The sequence below is a fragment of the Lithobates pipiens genome, unplaced genomic scaffold, assembly GCF_037356315.1.
Source record: "Lithobates pipiens isolate NorthernLeopardFrog02 unplaced genomic scaffold, aLitPip1_a1.2 Scaffold_1, whole genome shotgun sequence".
NCBI lineage: Eukaryota > Metazoa > Chordata > Amphibia > Anura > Ranidae > Lithobates > Lithobates pipiens.
The window spans coordinates 132,536,118-132,555,299 of NW_027507685.1; the positions used below are offsets into that span (position 1 = coordinate 132,536,118).

At 42.7% G+C, this 19,182-nt stretch overlaps 1 protein-coding gene across 1 annotated transcript in view; it reads left to right on the forward strand.

The window, feature by feature from the left end:
* Positions 1 to 412: 412 nt before the first annotated feature.
* Positions 413 to 19,182, forward strand: part of TMEM141 (transmembrane protein 141) — a 30,765-nt gene continuing 11,995 nt past the window's right edge. Inside the window, exons 1-3 of the mRNA XM_077476989.1 lie at positions 413 to 562; positions 4,249 to 4,315; positions 5,947 to 6,030. Of these exons, the coding sequence (XP_077333115.1) occupies positions 509 to 562; positions 4,249 to 4,315; positions 5,947 to 6,030 (205 nt within the window). The 5' untranslated portion in view covers positions 413 to 508. The remainder of the gene's footprint in view (positions 563 to 4,248; positions 4,316 to 5,946; positions 6,031 to 19,182) is intronic.

Consider the following 19,182-nt stretch of genomic DNA (forward strand, 5'->3'; position numbering starts at 1 on the left):
CTTTGCTAAAAAAAAAATATATAATGTTGCGGGGGTTCTATGTAATTTTCGGGCAAAAAAAAAAAAATTACGATTTTTACATGTAGGAGAGAAATGTCAGAATTGGCCTGGTTGGTAAGTGGTTAAAATTTTCCTTGGACCTGATCAGGTATTCTTTGCAAAGTGAAATTTCACCACATTCATTGGGGATAATTATCTTTCAAAGTGAACAGCCTTTTCTGGTGTTCCTGGGACAGCCAGCAAAAGATATGATCTGATTCTCTGGTATTGTATGTAACTTGTGTGTGTGTATATATATATATATATATATATATATATATATATATATATATATATATATATATATATATATATATGGTATGTAACTTCCGCCTGAATCAGTCTCTGAGTATTATATTCTTCTGACCTGTAGGTGGCGTTGCTCTGATTCTGAACACAAAACACGGAAGTGTTCTGTCCTTGCTTGGTCCGCAGAAGGTTGGATTCTACAGGGACGGAGATCAGCTTGATGGTGAACCTAGGCTTATCAAGGGTCGACGATGAGGTGGCGGCTAGGCACCCGGTGTGTGGTGGGGACGGGCTGTCTGAGGCCATGTATGGCAGATTTATCTGTACAGAGAGCTCAGTACTGAGGAACTACCAATCCCAGCATGCACCACACTGAGGAACATCTTCAGATACATGATTAAAATTACAATGTGAAAACAGGGAAGAATTAGTATGCGAGTACACACACACACTTTCTGAAAGTATTTATATTATATATAATTAACTATTTTATAGTGTGTGTGTGTTTTTTTTTTTTTTTTACCTGTATACACTTAAACGAAAAAAAACTATATACTATTTTATAGTTTTCTTTTACCTGTATACACTTAAAAGATATAAACACACACACACACACACACACACTTTTGTCAAGCAAAGTCAAAGCAAAAAAAAAAACACTATAAAATAGTTCTCAAAACTTTGTGTGTGTATATATATTAGGAACTCTGAAAGCGATCATTTTATGGCAAGCCCTCAGATTGTGAGCAGCATTTCCTGCAGCGGGGGAGGGGAGGTGATGGTAGTACTTAGTGATGAGGGGCTGGGTGGGTATGCTGGGACATGTAGTCTGTGGTGTGGTGTTGTACACATTCCTGTTGCTGAGTGTATGTTTCGGAATGTGACCTCTACATATCAGTACACTTTACTCATCTAGGAGGGGGAATTACAGAGAAATGATGAACTGTAGTTGGAATTCAGAGTCATGAGGCTGAGTGTTCATAGAGGATGTTACCCATTTAACCCCTTTTCAACCACCCAACACACATGTGCAGCAACAGAAGGGTGACATTCAGCACCCACACACCACACATATGCATCGCTAGTCAGCTGTTGTGCTGAGTGCGCTCGCTCAGTGTGCCCTCAGCACAAAGACTGAGCTGTGACATACTGCTGTCGGTTTGGGCTACAGATAGGTAGCCAATGGGACCAGCTTCCTGTCGGCTGATCCCCCCCCCCCCTGTTGAGCAGAGCAGGTGGATAGGAAGTATGTGTTTGCCCCGCTGTGCTAATCACAGGCAGTGAGACATTGTCCGATCTCTGCAGCCACGAATCAGGGCAATGTCTCACTGCCTGTGATTAGCGCAGCGCTGCGCCAACTTCCTGGCGGGCTCTGCACGTGGTCCATGCGAACACGCCTGAGCTCATCCCTACTCTCCAATCCAGCCAGATGGAGGAGGATGGGTCCCGTCCTGAAGAGTGGATTAATCCACAAAATGCATAGAGCTACGATATGTCGTGTTTTTGCTCATTACATGTTTTACATGACCAATTTTACTATATGTTTTATCTGATATTTACTGCTAGCAATTATATATACAATAATTGCACATTGCCACATATCTTTTTAAATTGTATTGGATATTTATGCCTACTCATGATTACCATCATGTAAAATAACCGATTTCCAATAAATTTGAACTTTTACATCTGCATGCTTCATCTAAAGTCCCAATTCTCTGTCCCCTTTTAATGGTCCATAGGAATACATGGACCATCCAATCAAGTCTGCCTGAAAAACTGACAGACGGGACCTATTGGGATCGCCCGTGTGTGAAAGGGGCCTTACTCACCTTTGTCGTGTCCACAACCTGGTTTCCTTGAAGGAACCGATGACCAGGGATGAGCTCAAGTGTCTTCAGTTCTTCTGTCAGATTAGTGAACGGACGTGATATTCTGGGTATTCTGACTGACCAAAAATACTCACTGCGCATATGTTCTACCCCTAGCAGGTTTGCTACTCTGACAGAAAACCTGCATTCAGAAGGCGGCAGCAGACATCTTGTTACATGGAGCCAGATCTTGAATTTCACACTCATTATTGCAATAAGGGTTTGCTAATCTGACAGAACACTGCTACGAGTGAGGGTGTTGAAAAATGTCAGTCAGCACCTTATCACTATAAGATTGGCACTGAGCAAAGCGGGGTGTACCAAGATGGCCGTCACCACCTTCTGACTGCAGGCTTTCAAAATTTAACATCAAAACAGTCGCACGGGCTTCAAAATACTGTATATAAGCATATATGCTCACTTTTTTGCCTTTGAGCGTGAAATTCAAGTCTTGGCTGGGTGTAACAAGATGTCTGCTGTAACCTTCTGACTGCAGGTGCTCTATCAGATTAGCAAACCTGCTAGGGGTAGAACGCATGCACAGTGAGTATTTTGGTCAGTCACTTCCGTTCGCTGTTCTGTTGGGTTCGCTAATCTAACAGGACAAGGGCATGAATCTGAACCCTCCTAAACTATGCCCCCAAGGAAGCTTTTAAAGCGGACAGTCAATCATAGGCAGTGGAGGAATTCTCTACCCCACAGCCACACTTCTATATTTCCCTTGTGTACATGCAGCTGTAGAGCGGGGAATGCATTCACTGCCTATGACTTGATGTCAACTTTTAAAGCTTCCTGGTGGGATAGCTTAGCTCATCACTACAGAGGATGTAGCCCCAGCCTTACTGATACCAGTCTGGGAAAACAGTGTCATCAGTGCCTTCACAGAGATCTTGTACCTAATCTGCAAGATTTCATAATGTTGTCATACTGCGCATGTGCATGATGAAGCAGATGACGTCACGCTTCTCATCTTGCACCAAAGAGGCTACATTCATCTGGTTAAAAAAAAAAAAAAACTCCCCCCCCCCCCCCCCCCCCCCAAGATCTCGTGTTTTTTTTTTTTTTTTAATAGACAAATGTAATGTAGTTAGGCCCATTCACAAGATGAGCACCTGCCCCCTGTGCTGCAAGGACTGAATGATCAATCATTTTAGGGGATAAGAAAAAAGTAGTAATATTTACCTTACCTCAGACTCAAGAACCCTTCTTTTTCACATGATCGTGTGCATGGGCAGTGGGGAGTTAGCTTTGATGAATCAGGAAATCACAGCTAGCTCCTAAATCCAAGATGACTGTTCCATGGACCCCCAACCATGAGAAGAATCAGCTACAGGAAGACAGCGTTTGATTCAATGGACTGGTAAGTACCTGATTTTTGAAGTCCGTAACTAGAGTATCCATATCGTCCACTGTAAGTTTTTTTTTTTTTCTAGTTCCTGTAGTTAAGAAATCTGAGACTGTTTTTATTCCTCTTCTGGTAATAGCTGTATTCTCGATTTTCATGTATGAGTGTCACAGGGATCAGAAAAAGGGACATCCCCCCCCCCCCCCCCCCCAGGGGCAATAAACAGAAATAAAAACCTTTTATCACATAAAACGATCTCTAAAAAAAAAAAAAACATACGGATCCAGCAGCGCTGATTAATTATTTAAACTGCAATTTCTTTTGTGCAAAAACTCTCAATATTAAAAAAATATATAAAAATAATAACAGTAATAATCGCTGCTGGATCTGTATGGTTTTTTTAGAGATCGTTTTATGTGATAAGTGTTTTGTTATTCAATTTTTGATGACTTTTAAAAAGCGGCTGCTTTAATAATAGTAGATTATTGGTTTATTGAAATTTCACAGCTCCTGTCTTATACACATATTTCTGTGAGCGCTTGTATTTATGGAGAACAGGGCGGTTGTTATATAAATTAGTTGAGAAATAAAAACCTGACAAATCTGAACTCAATCAAAGCTACAAAAATAAAGACAGTATGTCTGGAATTAGTCATTTGAAAAGCATGAGAACACCAATTAGTGACAGATACTTTGCAGCACATTGAAAGTCATTGATATGCTCACTGACACTATTTCTTGCAGGGTTTATCAGGATATGCATCATGTCAGTCACAAGCCTTCATGAAGGGGGTGGCCACTTTTATCACAGGTAATAACATGACTTATCGAGCCTTTCTGCTATTGAAATGATTTCTTCCCCAGATAAAATGATCAAGATGGATTGTCACTGCTATTCAAATAATAGTTTATTGACTCACCGTTTCCTTCTGGTGATCTAATCTTATCCTGGTGGTCACATTTCTTTACATTCTTGGTAATATAGAAAGTCAGTTAGTTTAGTTTTGTCAGCATAGTTTCATTTTCTATTGATGGGAATGCATAAATCAGTTTCATTTTGCCAGTGGATCAATCTGCTGCCAAAAGTAGATATATTAGGTCCAATCAATATTAAAGACGGCCCTGCCCCTCCCATTAATACCCTTGTCCTTCCCACCTTTTTCCCTCTTTTATTCACTCCCATCCTATCCTGCTGTGCTTACATTCCCAATTCCATCCACCTCAATAATGGGGCACTTCCTATATGAGAGCAGATGTCACATCCCTAAGCTATGCCCCTGACTGCCCCCTGGCTCCTTATTCCACTGTGTCCAGTGCAGAGCTGTCCATTCCTCCCAAGCATCCCCCACCTCCTCTTCTTTCCCATGCCAATTGAAAGTCGGATGGTAGGGAAAAAAACCTTCCTCCTTGTTCTGCTGTCGCCAACTGACTCTCCTGCGGCGCCTAGTGGTTTCAGCACAGTGATCACAACAGGGGCCATATGTATAGAGCTGTCTATTATTGCTTCCCCCCCCTCCCCCCAAATGTGCAGCCTAAACAGAATAAACAGCGCTGTAAAATCAAATGTTTTGAATTTGCAAAAAGGTAATATTACCCCTAAAGCTGTCCATAGACAGGTATTCTTTCTTTATTTTTATTTTTTTTGGTGTATCCAGCAGGATTCCTCCATCCACACAACGTTAGTATAAATTTAAGTGAGACCCTAAGACCAAACGTTCCGCACCTAAACACAAACACTGACACTAATTAGGCTAAACTGTTTCAATGCATACTCACCACTGCACTGAATTTACACAACACTGGTGACAGATTAGTGCTGAAGGAAGCTTTGAGTGACAGATTCGCTTTATAGCAGTGGTCATCAACCCTGTCCTCGGGGGCCCACTAACAGGCCAGGTTTTATGTATTACCTTGGGGAGACGCAGACTAGAATACTGCAATCACTGAGCATCAAATGATATCACCTGTAATGTATTACAGTTATCTTGCAAACCCGGCCTGTTAAGGGGCCCTGAGGACAGGGTTGATGACCACTGCTTTAAAGTCCATCATGGCCAGTTGATAACTTAAAGTCCACCTTGACAGGTCCTACTGATTGCAATGTGTTCGCTGAGAGACTACATATGCTGCATGCACTAAACCTTGTTCAATAAATAGTATGTTGTCAATTATCAGAGAAGCAGTCCCAGTAGACATCAGTAGTAGCTAATGTTGTAGTTGGAATAAGTGCACAGTCTTCCCTGCAAAAGCAGTCTTATTTCCATAGCCAACAACATTTCCTTTCGTTTGCATTTTATAATTGTCCTATGAAAATATTTACAACTTTGAACAATGGCTACAATTATAGACAGACAGTCCAGCTCCGCATTTACCTTTCAGTGCTAGCTTAATAAGATTATATTTTATATTAAAATTGATATTATATTCTTATCTGTGTTGCAGGTACTGTCACTGCAATGATAATCCAGAGTGCTTTGAAGAGGAGACTTCCATATCCTATGAAATGGAATATATTGGTGTCTGTAGGTAAGACAAAAACAAGAGATGGAAAACTTGTTCAAGTCCCTTCCCTACCTTAAGCTGGGTATACACCAGTATAATTTCTAACAAAAATTTGTATGAAAATTCTCAAAACATTTGAATGTTTTTTTAAAAGTAATTCAAGATTTTGTTTGCATTTAACATGTGAGTTTTGGAATGAATGGACTTTACCAAATGAAAAACACATACACAATAGTGTGGCTGGGAATATTCCCCCGTCCACATTTTGTGTGAATGTAGGAATCTGACAGTTTTTTTTTTTTTTTTTTTTTTTTTTTTTCCTTCAACCTGCTGGTTGAACAAAAAACTGTTCATGTATACCCAGCTTAAGTTTTGTATAGTGGTTGCATGAGGATAATGAATTTCTCTGAAAAAATAATTGCTAAAACCAGCAAATAGACCGTTTTTATGTGCATTTTCTCTGCTTAAAATTGGTGCTGGTTCCTAATGCCGCGTACACACGACCAGACTTTCTGTCAGAAAAGGTCAGACGGTCTTTCCGACGGAGTTCCGTCCGAACGGACTTGTCCACACACACGAACGGACCAAAGTCCGTTCGTTTTGAAGGTGACGATGTACGACGGGACTGGAAAAGGAAGTTCAATAGCCAGTAGCCAATAGCTACCCTTGGGTCATATTTGGTCCATTGGACCAGCATACAGATGAACGGTTTTCTGAATAGAAATTGCTTCCGTCGGACAGATATGAAACATGTTCTATTTCTAGGTTCGTCTGAATTTTTGGAAAAAAAAAAAGTCAGATGAAGCCCACACATGATCGTAATATCCGACGGAATGATTCCACCGGACCTTTTCTGCCGGAAAGTCCAGTCGTGTGTACGCAGCATAAAAGTTTCCTGACACTTTAAATAATTTGTCTGGTCCAGCTTGGATCAAACACATTTTTACGTGCCCGAACAGACTGGGTGCTGCTTAGTCTGGAATATACTATAGTACAGGGGTAGGCAACCTTTAAGAGATGGAGATCTACCTGGCCAACTGAGGTCCGATGTCTTTTTTTATTTCTTTATGACATATAGATGTCAGTCAGTAGAGCAGTGGACAGTGTCAGTTGGACAGTTGACAGAGTAAGTAGACAGTGAATGGTGACAGTAGGGTAGCAGATGTTGTTACTAGAACAGTTGACAGTCTGACAGAGAGGTCAGTGTTAGTAGAGCAGTGGACAATGTCAGTAGTTTTTGTAATGAATTTTTACAATATAATTTTTTGGGAAATTTTTTAGGAGCCCCATTAGGGGGCTTTGGCGAAATATCAGGGGTCTAAACATACCCCTGATGTCTCACGTTTGAAACGGAGAAAGGAACTGAGGACAGAGATACCCCAGTCCATTTGTCTGCAGCCTCAGCTGTACTGGATAACGAATGAATGGTTAGTTAGTTCCTGTCACTGACTCTGTTTATTCAGAAAAGGAATAGGCCGGTGAATTATATATTTACCAGCCCCTTGCCTCCTCATCCTAAAACATCTCTTGCAGCAGCTGGCGGGGGAGGTGAGGAGGGGAACCTAGCAGTGCTGCGGAGGTGGATGTGGGGGCCAAGGGAGCACACGGGGTGCCAGGCAACACAATGAAGAGGAACCTGGAGAGAAAGGAGGGGTGGCATTTAGTGGAACCGATGAGCTGTATTCTCCTCCCTGCAGCATCTGAATGCTGGTGGGAGTGAGAAGAGGTGAAGCGAGCATTGCTGGCATTTACACAAAAATGCACCCCATTGGTTTCACTAAATGCCGCCCCCACCATCCTTCCTCTCCAGGTTACAGGGTCGGCGATCTCCCCGTCACCTACCCACGATCTACGGGTTACCAACCTCTGCTGTAGTAGCTTTTGCTACGTACAGTGAGCGGAGTTGTGTTCTGACAGCAGTACAAGAGACTTCCCTTCTACATGGAGATTCCCTAAGACTTGGCTCTCTTTATATATGGCAGCAAAGGGAAAGTGTCTCGTACTACTGCAGGACCACAGTGCCTCCTACTATACATAGCACAAGCTACTACAGTATATTACCGACTAAGCAGGAGCCAGTTCTTTCTGCAATGCAAATAATTATTATAATAATTTGCTCCAAGCTGGGCTAAACAAATTGTTTAACCTCTTCGTGCTGAGCACATGTAAATATGCAGCTGGGCTTTAGCGATGAGCGGCTGCATACATGCATCCAATAGCGCTGAAAGAGCTGTGCTGAGAGCGCACCCCGCGTGCTTCCAGCACAGTTACCAGCCGCTAATGGAAAGCTCCCTTTGCTGCTTGCGATTGGAAGCTTGTCGATCGTGTGACTTCTGCGAAAGCCAATCACAGGGTTCACATGACCATATGCCCCGCCCCCTGGCATTCTAAACTCTTTAAAGGGCCTGCAGGCACCGGCTCTAAGAGGTTCAAGTGTCAGAAAACCTGCAGTTCTGGTTTAAACCAAAAAATGATATTGTATATAAAAGATAAGTACCGTATTTATCAGCGTATAACACGCACCCCAAGTTTAGGAGGGAATTTAAAAGAAAAAAACTTTTAGGAGGGAAGTTTAAGGAAAAAAAACTTACATTTAAATGCCCATCAATGCAGCCTTATCAGTATCATTTGCAGCCTTGCATTGCAGCCTTGTCAGTCGATTGCAGGCTTGTCAGTGTAATTTTAAAAATGGCGCTGCCGAGATACAGAGCGGATGTCCTGTCCTGTGTATCGGATACACAGGATACAGAGCGGATGTCCTGTGTATCTCGGTGGCTTTCGGGTATTTTCGGCCGCACTCGGGTGTTCTCGGCTATTTTCGGCCCTTGTTGCCTATTTTTGGCCGCACTGAGAACGGCCGAAAATAGCTGAGAACGGCCGAATATACCTGAAAGCCGCCGAGAGTGGCACAGAAGGTTAGAAAAGGAGGGGGATCAGCGTATAACACGCACCCCCGATTTCCCCCTGATTTTAGTGCGTGTTATACGCCGATTAAAAATGCATTGCAAAAGTCTTTATTACTTTAATTAAAAATAATGGACAAAAATGATGACTAGATAAGAAAAATCCCATACCATTAATATTAAGACAATAAAAACTCCTATTGATGGTTTTTAAGTCGGTTAGCTTTTTATTCAAACAAAACCCTATGTCGTTTCTATAAAGTTTCATCATGACACAGCTATAATGGCAATATAATCTATGGAATGCAGGAAAAGATGTACAGTGAGGGATCCCCTGCTTATTTTGTACGTTTTGTCACTGATAAAAATGATCAGTCTATAATTTTAATGGTAGGTTTATTTTAACATTGAGAGACAGAAAAATGCATTTCAGAAAAGTTATAAATTGATATGCATTTTAATGAGTGAAATAAGTATTTGATCCCCTTTCAAATCATCAAGATTTCTGGCTCCCAGATGTCTTCTATACAGGTAACCAGCCGAGATTAGATGCACTTTCTTAATCTCAGCTTGTTACCTGCATAAAAGACACCTGTCCACAGAAGCAAACAAAAAAATCTGATTATAATCTCTTCACTATGGCCAAAACCAAAGAGCTGTCCAAGGATGTCAGGGACAAGATTGTAGACCTACACAAGGCTGTAATGGGCTGCAAGATCATTGCCAAGCAGCTTGGTGAGAGTGTGACAACAGTTGGTGCGATTATTCACAAATGGAAGAAACACAAAATAACTGTCCATCTCCCTCGGTCTGGGGCTCCATGCAAGATCTCACCTCATGGAGTTTCAATGATCATGTACACTGTGAGGAATCAGCCAAGAACTACTCGGGAGAATCTTGTCAAGGCAGCTGGGAGCATAGTCACCAAGAAACCAATTGGTAACATATTATGCTGTGAAGGACTGAAATCCAAGCAAGGTCCCCCTGCTCAAGAAAGGACATGTACAGGCCAGTCTGAAGTTTGCTTAAGTTTTGGTTAATGAACATCTGAATGATTCAGAGGAGAACTGGGTGGAAGTGCTGTGGTCAGATGAGACCAAAATCTAGCTCTTTGGCATCAACTCAACTCGCCGTGTTTGGAGGAGGAGGAATGCTGCCTATGTCCTCAAGAACACTATTCCCACCATCAAAAATAGAGGTGGAAACATTATGCTTATGGGGGTGTTTTTCTGCTAAGGGGACAGGACAACTTCACTGCATCAAAGGGACGATGGACAAATCTTGTGTGAGAACCTCCTTCCCTCAGCCAGGGCATTGAAAATTGGGTCTTTTCAGCATGACAATGACACACGGCCAAGGCAAAGGAGTAGTCCAAAAAGAAGCACATTAGGGTCCTGGAGTGGCCTAGCCAGTCTCCAGACCTTAATCTCATAGAAAATATCTAAAGAGATCTGAAGGTTCAAGATACCAAACATCAGCCTCAAAACCTTAATGACTTGGTTGGAGTTGGACAAAATCCCTCCTCAGATCTGTGCAAACCTGGTGGCCAACTACAAGAAAAATCTGACCTCTGTGATTGGCAACAAGAGTTTTGCCACCAGGTACTAATTCATGTTTTGCTTATTTCACTAATTAAAATGCAAATCAATTTATACCTTTTTTGAAATGTTTTTCTGGATTTTTTGTTGTTTGTCTGTCTCTCACTGTTAAACCTACCTTTAAAATTTATAGACTGATCAAAAATCAGCAGAGGATCAAATACTTTTTTCTCTCACTGTAGCTCTGTGTCCTTGAGGTATTTACAGCCAGTTGATGCAAATATAACAAACAGGTGTTCTGTTCAACAAGGAACAAAAGGTGCACAGAATCCGCTTTCATTTGAGTTTAGTACTATCCACAATGGACAACTTTGCCACTAAAATTGATTTTAGGGAAATTTTAAACATGTTACCGCTATGCCAGCTGAACCCTTATACCAGCTGCAGAGTGGGAGGACATTGTAGAACTTCAGACATACAACGTGAGCAATCCATTAGATATTCTGTTCAGCAACAAAAAATGTCAGGTACACAGGTTCGTTTGAATTGCAAGTAGAAGTGCTATTGCACATAATGACCCAGCACACCTGTGCTCTGCTGTTTGTTACTGAAAACTACTGTATTTGCTGGCGTATAAGACTACCTTTTACACTTAAAAAAAATGCCCAAAAATTGGTGGTCGTCTTATACGCCGGGTATACAGGTATACAATGCTGCCCGATGGCTGTCAGCCCCCAAATGTCTGCTAATACTGTATGTGGCTTCAGCAACAAACAGTATACGCCGTTGAGCCAATCCCGGCGAGCGATGTATTCTATTAATGAATACAGAGCCTGCTTGGATTGGAGTAACAACCACTGCCAATCCGAGCAGGCTACATAGAGTAGCCTGCTCGGATTGGCTTTGAGAGAGAGAGAGGCAAGGGCTGATGATGCTACAGCCTCTGCCAATCCAAGCAGGCGTTGTATTCATTAAAATAATACACCGCTCACCATACTTCCCTGGGTAAATCCATTCACTGATCTCCTACTACTATACATCCTTCTATTTGCCTTTGAGGTCTCAGGCACCCAAGAGGGACAGGTAAATCTGGGACATATGACAGGGGGGTTATTAAATGCATTTTGGTGGACAATTCCCATAGAATGTAACCCAAAAGTGGTATAGGTTTGGTTAGTGAAAAATTCTACTTTCCAGAGTTGTGACATTCAATAGATCTCTGTTTGTGTTATTATTGTTTGATTTACTTTATGACATAACACAGCATGGCGGATGAGTAGTTGGCATTCTTGCTTTGTATTTTTTAATCGCTCTAATGTTTTTTTAAAATGGTGTTGCCTCAGAAGGGGGGTAGTCTTATACCACGAGTATTGCCCAAAACCTATGTTTTCACTTGAAAAATAGGGGGTCGTCTTATACGCCCAGTCGTCTTATACGCCGGCAAATACGGTAAGCACTTCATGAAGATCACAATAGGTTGTAGATCAGTCATACAAATGATCAAATTCAGAGCTGCAAAAACACAGGTAGCTGCAAATTAAAGCCAGACTGTAATGGGTACTGTGAACACCTAATGGCATGTATGGCAAATAATGGCACCATTCCGATCGTCTAGGGGAGTCACTTAGGTAAAATACCCTCAACACAGTCTGTTGCTACCTACCAACTCCCCCCCCCCCCCCCCCCATGCATGATGCTTAAACTGGAACTATGATCTATGATATCAGGACTGGCTTGTATCACACCCACCACTTCTCAGGTTATCCAGAAGATTTGCAGGGACTTGGTATTAGCACTGAGAAGAGACACACTGCTTATGGATCAGATCCCTGGCAGGCAAAAAAGTGGCAATGAGCTGAGTTGAGGCTGTTTTATTTAAGCATTTCTTTAGAATTGCCACACTTATTATACACTCCTGGGGTAAAAATCGAATAACATATTATGGTATAAAGGTCTGAACATGCACAACAGACAGATTTAGTCGTTGTGATATATAATGTCTTTATAAATAAAACCATGTTTCATAAACAAACAAGTATTATGCTTTTTAAAAAGCAGAAGTACAACTTGAAAATGCCATTGGACATATTACCAGAATGTATTGCCAACATTACCACTTCAATACAGGGCACTTTCACCCCCTTCTTACCCAAACAAAATTTTTATCATCCCCCCACAAATAGAACTTTCATTTGGTGGTATTTGATCACCATTGAGGTTTTTGTTTTTTTTTATGTTACAAATAAAACAAAAATTTTTGAGTAATAAAAAAAAGTTTTTCTTCGTTTTGATATAAAACATTATAAATAAGTTTTCTCCTTCACTGATGGGTACTGATGAGGCAGCACTGATAATAAGGGACTTATATGCAGCACTGATAGGTAGCACTGATTAAGAGGCACTGACAGGCATCACTGATGGACACAGATTGGCATTCCTAAGGGGCACTTATTGGCACTGATTAGCATCCTCGATGGGTCTCTTCTACCCATGCCTTGTCAGCGCGAGTAGAGGAAAAGCTTATAAAGGGCACTTCCTGGTTACCATGTGATCAGCTGTGGGTGGACACAGCTGCTCACATGGTAAAGAGTCAAATGTTCTTACCTAGATCGGAGATGCTGTGTGTCAGAGCGACACACCACCGATCACTGCACGCCCCCACGGGCACGCGCTAGTGGCTTATCCTGCTGGACATCATATGATGCACAGTCAGGATAATACAACCACTTTCCGGCCATCATTCTGCTATATGGCAGGCAAGAAGTGGTTAAATATTAAGAAAAAAAATAAAAGCCTTTTTTTCTTTTAGCAGCTTAGTATATGCCCTCTACATATTCCTATGTGATAGTGCAGTGTTCATTTTGACGTCAAATTTCAATATAATTTTAGACCCCTTTCACACTGCAGCGCCGCTAAAGCGCCGGTTGTTTTTGCGTTGCTTTAGCTACACTTTTTGGGCGCTAGTGGGCTGGATTTTTTAAGGTCACTTGATAACGTGACCTTAAAACACAGGAAAAATTACCCGTTTTGCATCAGGGGCGTTTTGGGAGTGCTATTTATACCGCTCCCAGGCTGCCACAAAGTCGCTGCTTGCAGAATTTTTTCTAACGTCCCGCAAGCACACCACCCGAGTGTGAAAGCACTCATTGAATGGGAGGCAGTTTTCAGGCGCTTTTTAGAGTCTATTTCTAGCGCTAAACGCCTGAAAACTGCCTCAGTGTGAAAGGGGTCTTAGTTACATTCTTTTGACTAAAATGCCATTTTAGTTTTAGTCATATTTTGGTCATTTGAATTGTTTTAGTTTTTATTTTAGTCGACGAAAATATTTTGGCCAAAAAAAATTAACACCGGACTCCCTTAGCAGGCCAGGACTTTTCCATTATTAGCGATTGCTAGCATGGTTTCTCATACCTGGGATTGCGTTTCCACAGTGCTCATTATAGTGTTTTTCAATTTTCAGCTACTGGATGGCAGTTACCTGTGTTCTTGCTCTGAATCGGATCACTCGGTATGACTGATCAGAGACTGTTATCTTTATGAAAGCTTAGTATCCAGTAACAGAGTATGGATGTGCAGGGGTTAATACATGCAATATCACACTACTAGTAAGGAACTGCCACTGTGATGGAGTTCTTTGTAACTGCACTAAGCTAATACAGAAGCCAGGAACCTGTGTATCTGCTACTTTATGTTGCTGAATAGAGCAGGGGTAGGCAATCGCCAGCACTGGTCCCGCAAGCGGCACTCAAAGCCTCTTTTGCCGGCACCCGACTCCCTCCCCATCAGCAGAGCAGTGCAGGGAAGTGACAGACACTGATACATTCCAATTTCAGCATTCCCCACACCGCACCTGCGCTGAGGAGGAGGCACTGTGCCCCCACACATTGTAAAAGATGGGAAACTTCTCTAACTTTGCTGTAACTGCGATCGTCGGCTTTTGTGACGGGGAAGAGATTGAGTTTGGTTCTGTTGGGGGGGGGGGGGGTGTTCCTGTTTCCAGGAGGAGGAGGACTGTCATTGGCCACTTCTAAAGCTAATCGCACTCCTGCTAACCTTGTCCACCATCTGGAGGAAAATTACTCACTTGGTTGCCTTTGCCAATCTAAGAAAGAAGGGATTTCACTGTGATTGCGAAAACCCCAATCGGGTGACAGTTTGTGGAATTACTGTTGAGCTTCTGGGAACTTTGTTGAAATTATTCCTGAACCTTTGTGTTCCTTATTACTGAACCCCTCTGTACTTTGTGTCCCTTTAAGCCACCGCCAGTATTCAGCGCAATGAAAATCACACCCAACTTTTGCTAAAGTGCTGAGCACCGCACATTTTCTCAGCTGCAGGGGTCCAACCTATGATCCTAAAAGCAGGGGGTAGAGCAGTTTGGCAGAAAGGGGGTGTATTGGTGAGACAGATGAGCAGGGGGAACAGAGATGGGGCAGAAGAGCAGGGGGTACAGAGGTGAGACAGATGGGCAGATGAGAAAGTGGGTTACAGTGGTGGGGCAGATGAGCAGGTGTGTTCAGTGTTAGGACAGATGAGAAGGTGATTCAGTAGTGAGACAGAAGAGCATGGGTATACGTTGGTGGAGCAGATGTGCAGGGAGGTACAGTGGTGGAGCAGATTATTTTATTTTCTTAATTTTTGTCTGTATTAAAACGTCACACTTAACGTGGTACAACCACTATAACATTCATATACACATGTGCTTAAAGTGGGGTACCCCCTTAATTTTTTTTTTTTTTTTTTTAAGTCAGCAGCTACAAATACTGATGATGATGATGATGATGATAATAATCAGACACTTACCTGTCCCAGGGGCCAGCAATGCGGTGGAATGAAGCCCCCACTCGTTCCCCGCTCCGCTCGCGGCGCCGTCATTCGTACTGCGGGCACCCGGCTGTGGCTTCACAGCCGGGCACCCACTGCGCATGCGCAAGCGGCGCACGGCACCGTGATACGCCGCGCAGTCACCTGGGACACGTGACAGGTCCCAGGTGACTGTGCGGCGCGAGGGGAAGTGATGTCACCAGCCCGGGCAAGGCAGACTACGAGGGACCCCCTAGCAACAGGTATTTAGAGATGAGTAAAAAAAATTCTTTTTCAATTATTTATTTATTTCTTTAAAGAATTTTAAAAATGTTTTTTATTTTCTGTTGGCAACACCACTTTAATACATTCGTACCCTCCCTTCTGCCATTCTCACTCCAAGTTGCTGACTTCTTTTCCACTATTCCTCTTCTCCCTCTGTATCTTAATCGTTCCTCTGCTATAGTTTGTATCTTATATTATGCTCCCATAGCTTCAGCAAATCTTATTATTAGCTTGTAGTTATCCCATTCCAATTGGGGCTGATCTGAGGCATGAGAGTGCAAGATTTTAATTTCTCACTACTCAAGTAGTTTACAGCATTTAGTTTATAAAAAAAATCATTTTCATAATTGAGAGTGTGAAGTGAATATTTTGTTATAAAATCGGCACTCTCAATTTCTTTGAAAATATTTTTTGGTCCACTGTGCTCAAAAGGTTGCCTACCCCTGGAATAGAGTATCTAATTGCTACATTTGTACATCTGGATACAGGGAAGCTTATTCTATGTATCTCTTGTTCCTAATTGATCAGATCACATGTTTGGTATGTTACATTTGCATGAACTGGCTACATGGCTATGGCAGATGTTTATTGTAGAGACAATTTAGCTATTTCTAATTTATTTATTTTTTCAATTGCTGAAAAGCACCCCATTGTGTCTATCTGAAGTCCATGGATTATATTGCCTCTATAGCTGTATTATGTTGAGACCTTTATTTTTATCCTGACAGAGGAGCATAGCTAAAGTGAATAAATATCAGTGGCTTTATGCCCTTCATAGACAGTGCCCATCCCCACCTCATCTGTTGTGTACTCCTGGAAATAATCGAGTAAGTTCTTGTTCAGTCTCCAGGGCCTGGCCTCTGAGGACAAGGGAAGCTAAAGAATTGAGAATGGGAGTGTGATCTGAAACCGCGTTGGAACCAATCGACACACCGAAGAGAGGCTCCAAAAAATACTGATCCATAAATAGCAAATCTATACGTGTAGAAAATTTCTAAAATCCCAGCAAACTTTTATTATATTGCAGCTTACCACTTCTTAGATGTGATTTCTGTATTCGTTTTCTATTTTAGGCTTTACTGAGAGGGGCGCTTACAGTGTTCAGCTTTTATTTATGTAAAATCTTAATCCCAAAATGAAAAGGGTTTGCTGTAACTGCTTTATAAAGTGTAAGCCGGAGTTTGAATTTAATGGGTTAGTGTATATAAATCTGCTAGTACATCTTATACTCCCGTCCCCCCCAGCCTGACAATGCTGCTGTCCAAATGTGCCCTCTATTCGCATTCATTCAGGGTGGGGGCACACCAATACAGAATACAGGAGGTATGTTACTGACCAGATCCCCAGATAAAAACAAAGGGGGGGGGAAAAGCCTAAAAAGAGAAAACGAATGCAGCCACCATGTATGATTGGTAAGCTGCAATATATCATTTTTTTTGTTTGAGTTTAATAACACTTTAAAAATTTCACTAACCCCAGGATATATTCACTATATCTGGTCTCCCATGGCACACAGAACATGGGGATGCAATTATTTTAGTAACTATAAACTGCAAAATACCTTTTCTCATCAGCAGTATATAGCAGCCTTGTGACTTCTATCATTGTTCTGCCGAGCACTGGTTAAAGCGGAGGTCCACCCTAAAATGGACCTCCGCTCATCGGAATCCCCCCCCCCTCCGGCGCCACAATCGGCACCTTTCAGGGGGGAGGGGGGTGCAGTTACCTGGATAATCCAGGTAACTGCACCCACTTCCGGGCTAGCTCTCTGCGGAAAGGGGCGTACGTTACGCCCCTTTCCGCAAGCGCCCGCCCCCTTCAGCAAGTGCCCCGCTGCCTGCTGGGAAACACACAGCTCCCAGAGGCAGCGGGGACCGTCCGGATTGCGCCGCGCGGCTCGCGCATGCGCAGTAGGGAACCGGGAAATGAAGCCGAAAGGCTCCATTTCCTGATTCCCATACCCAAGATGGCGGCGGCAGGACCCGCCAGACGAGCGAGCGATCGGCTTCGGGTGCCGACATCGCGGGCGCGCTGGACAGGTAAGTGTCACTATTTAAAAGTCAGCAGCTGCAGTATTTGTAGCTGCTGGCTTTTTAAAAAAAAAAACGCGGAGTCCCGGTGGACTCCCGCTTTAAAGCTTGTAGAAGAAGTTTTCTCTTACTGTCCTATGAAGCTGCATAACCCCTGACCCTCTGTCTGAACAGTGCTAATTGGCCCCGTGCTGATCACATGCGCACTCCCCCCCAAAAAAAAACCTCTCTAGTAATACACACCAAACTGAGCATGTGCAGATGGATTGGGAACTGTGGAAGAAGGGTCAGACGGCCTTTTTACACAATGTGGAGGTTTAACACCTTAGGTTCCACAGTGAGTATAACCAGCATGCTTTACTGCAAATACAGATGCATAGGATGCATTAAAGAGGGATTCCACCTACAAAAAAAATATTAAAAGCCAGCAGCTATAAATACTGCAACTGCTGACTTTTAATAAATGGACACTCGCCTGTCCCGGGTTCCAGCGATGCCGGCAGCCGAGGCCGATCGATCTCTCGGCTGCTGCCGCCACCATTCTAGGTGAGGGAATCAGGAAGTGAAGCGAATCGGCTTCACTTCCCGGTTCCCTACTGCGCATGCGCGAGTCGCGCAGCGCAATAGGAATTCTCCGCGCTGTCACTGGGACCCGTGTGTGTCCCAGCAGACAGCACGACAGGACAGGAAGAGGCATAGACTCCCACGGGAGTCTATGCCCGGAAGTGGGTGTAAATACCTGTCTTTGACAGGTATCTCCACCCCCTCTCCCCCCTGAAAGGTGCCAATTGTGACACCGGAGGGGGGGAGGGTTCCGATCAGCGGAAGTTCCACTTTAGGGTGAAAAAACACGAAGGTTTACAACCCCTTTAACACAGTGGCTGGTAAATCAGAGTTTTTTATGTCCACTCATGTGCATTAAAGCACAACTGATTGGCTTTTATGCTGCCTCTTTTTTCAGAGCTAGTTGATGCTGTGCCATTCAAATATTTGTAGTGGCTACATGACTGCATTCACATTCAAAAACACAATGGGGTTGATTCACTAAAACTGGAGGGTGCAAAATCTGTTTCAGCTCTGCCTAGAAACCAATCAGCTTCCAGGTTTTATTGTCAAAGCTTAATTGAACAAGCTGAAGTTAGAAACTGTCTACTGTGCACAGCTGCACCAGATTTGGCACTCTCCAGTTTTAGTAAATCAACCCTAAAGAGTACATTTGTTCACCAAATAGTTAATATTTTCAGTGTTTACACTCCCTCTTACATCCTGGGAGGGAGCAGGAAGCTGGCTGTTTGAGATTACAAGCCTCTTTATGCTAAGGTGACAAACTGCCAGCAGGTGGGAATCAACATTTGCAGCAACAACATATTTTTCTGGAGAATACACTCCTTTTATTCAGAGAGCAAGCACCTGCCCATCTACACTCCTTTAAATGTTCAAGGCCAACAGATCTGAAGGTTTTATATGTAATGACTCCTACACATAGACCTTAAAGAGGAACAACAGAATCGCTTATATCTTAAATGCCTATTAAGCTTCCCATACAATGATAGATTTAAGTTTGAAGGTTCAAATAAAAATCATTTATCACAACACTTTTTTTTTTTTTGCATCATT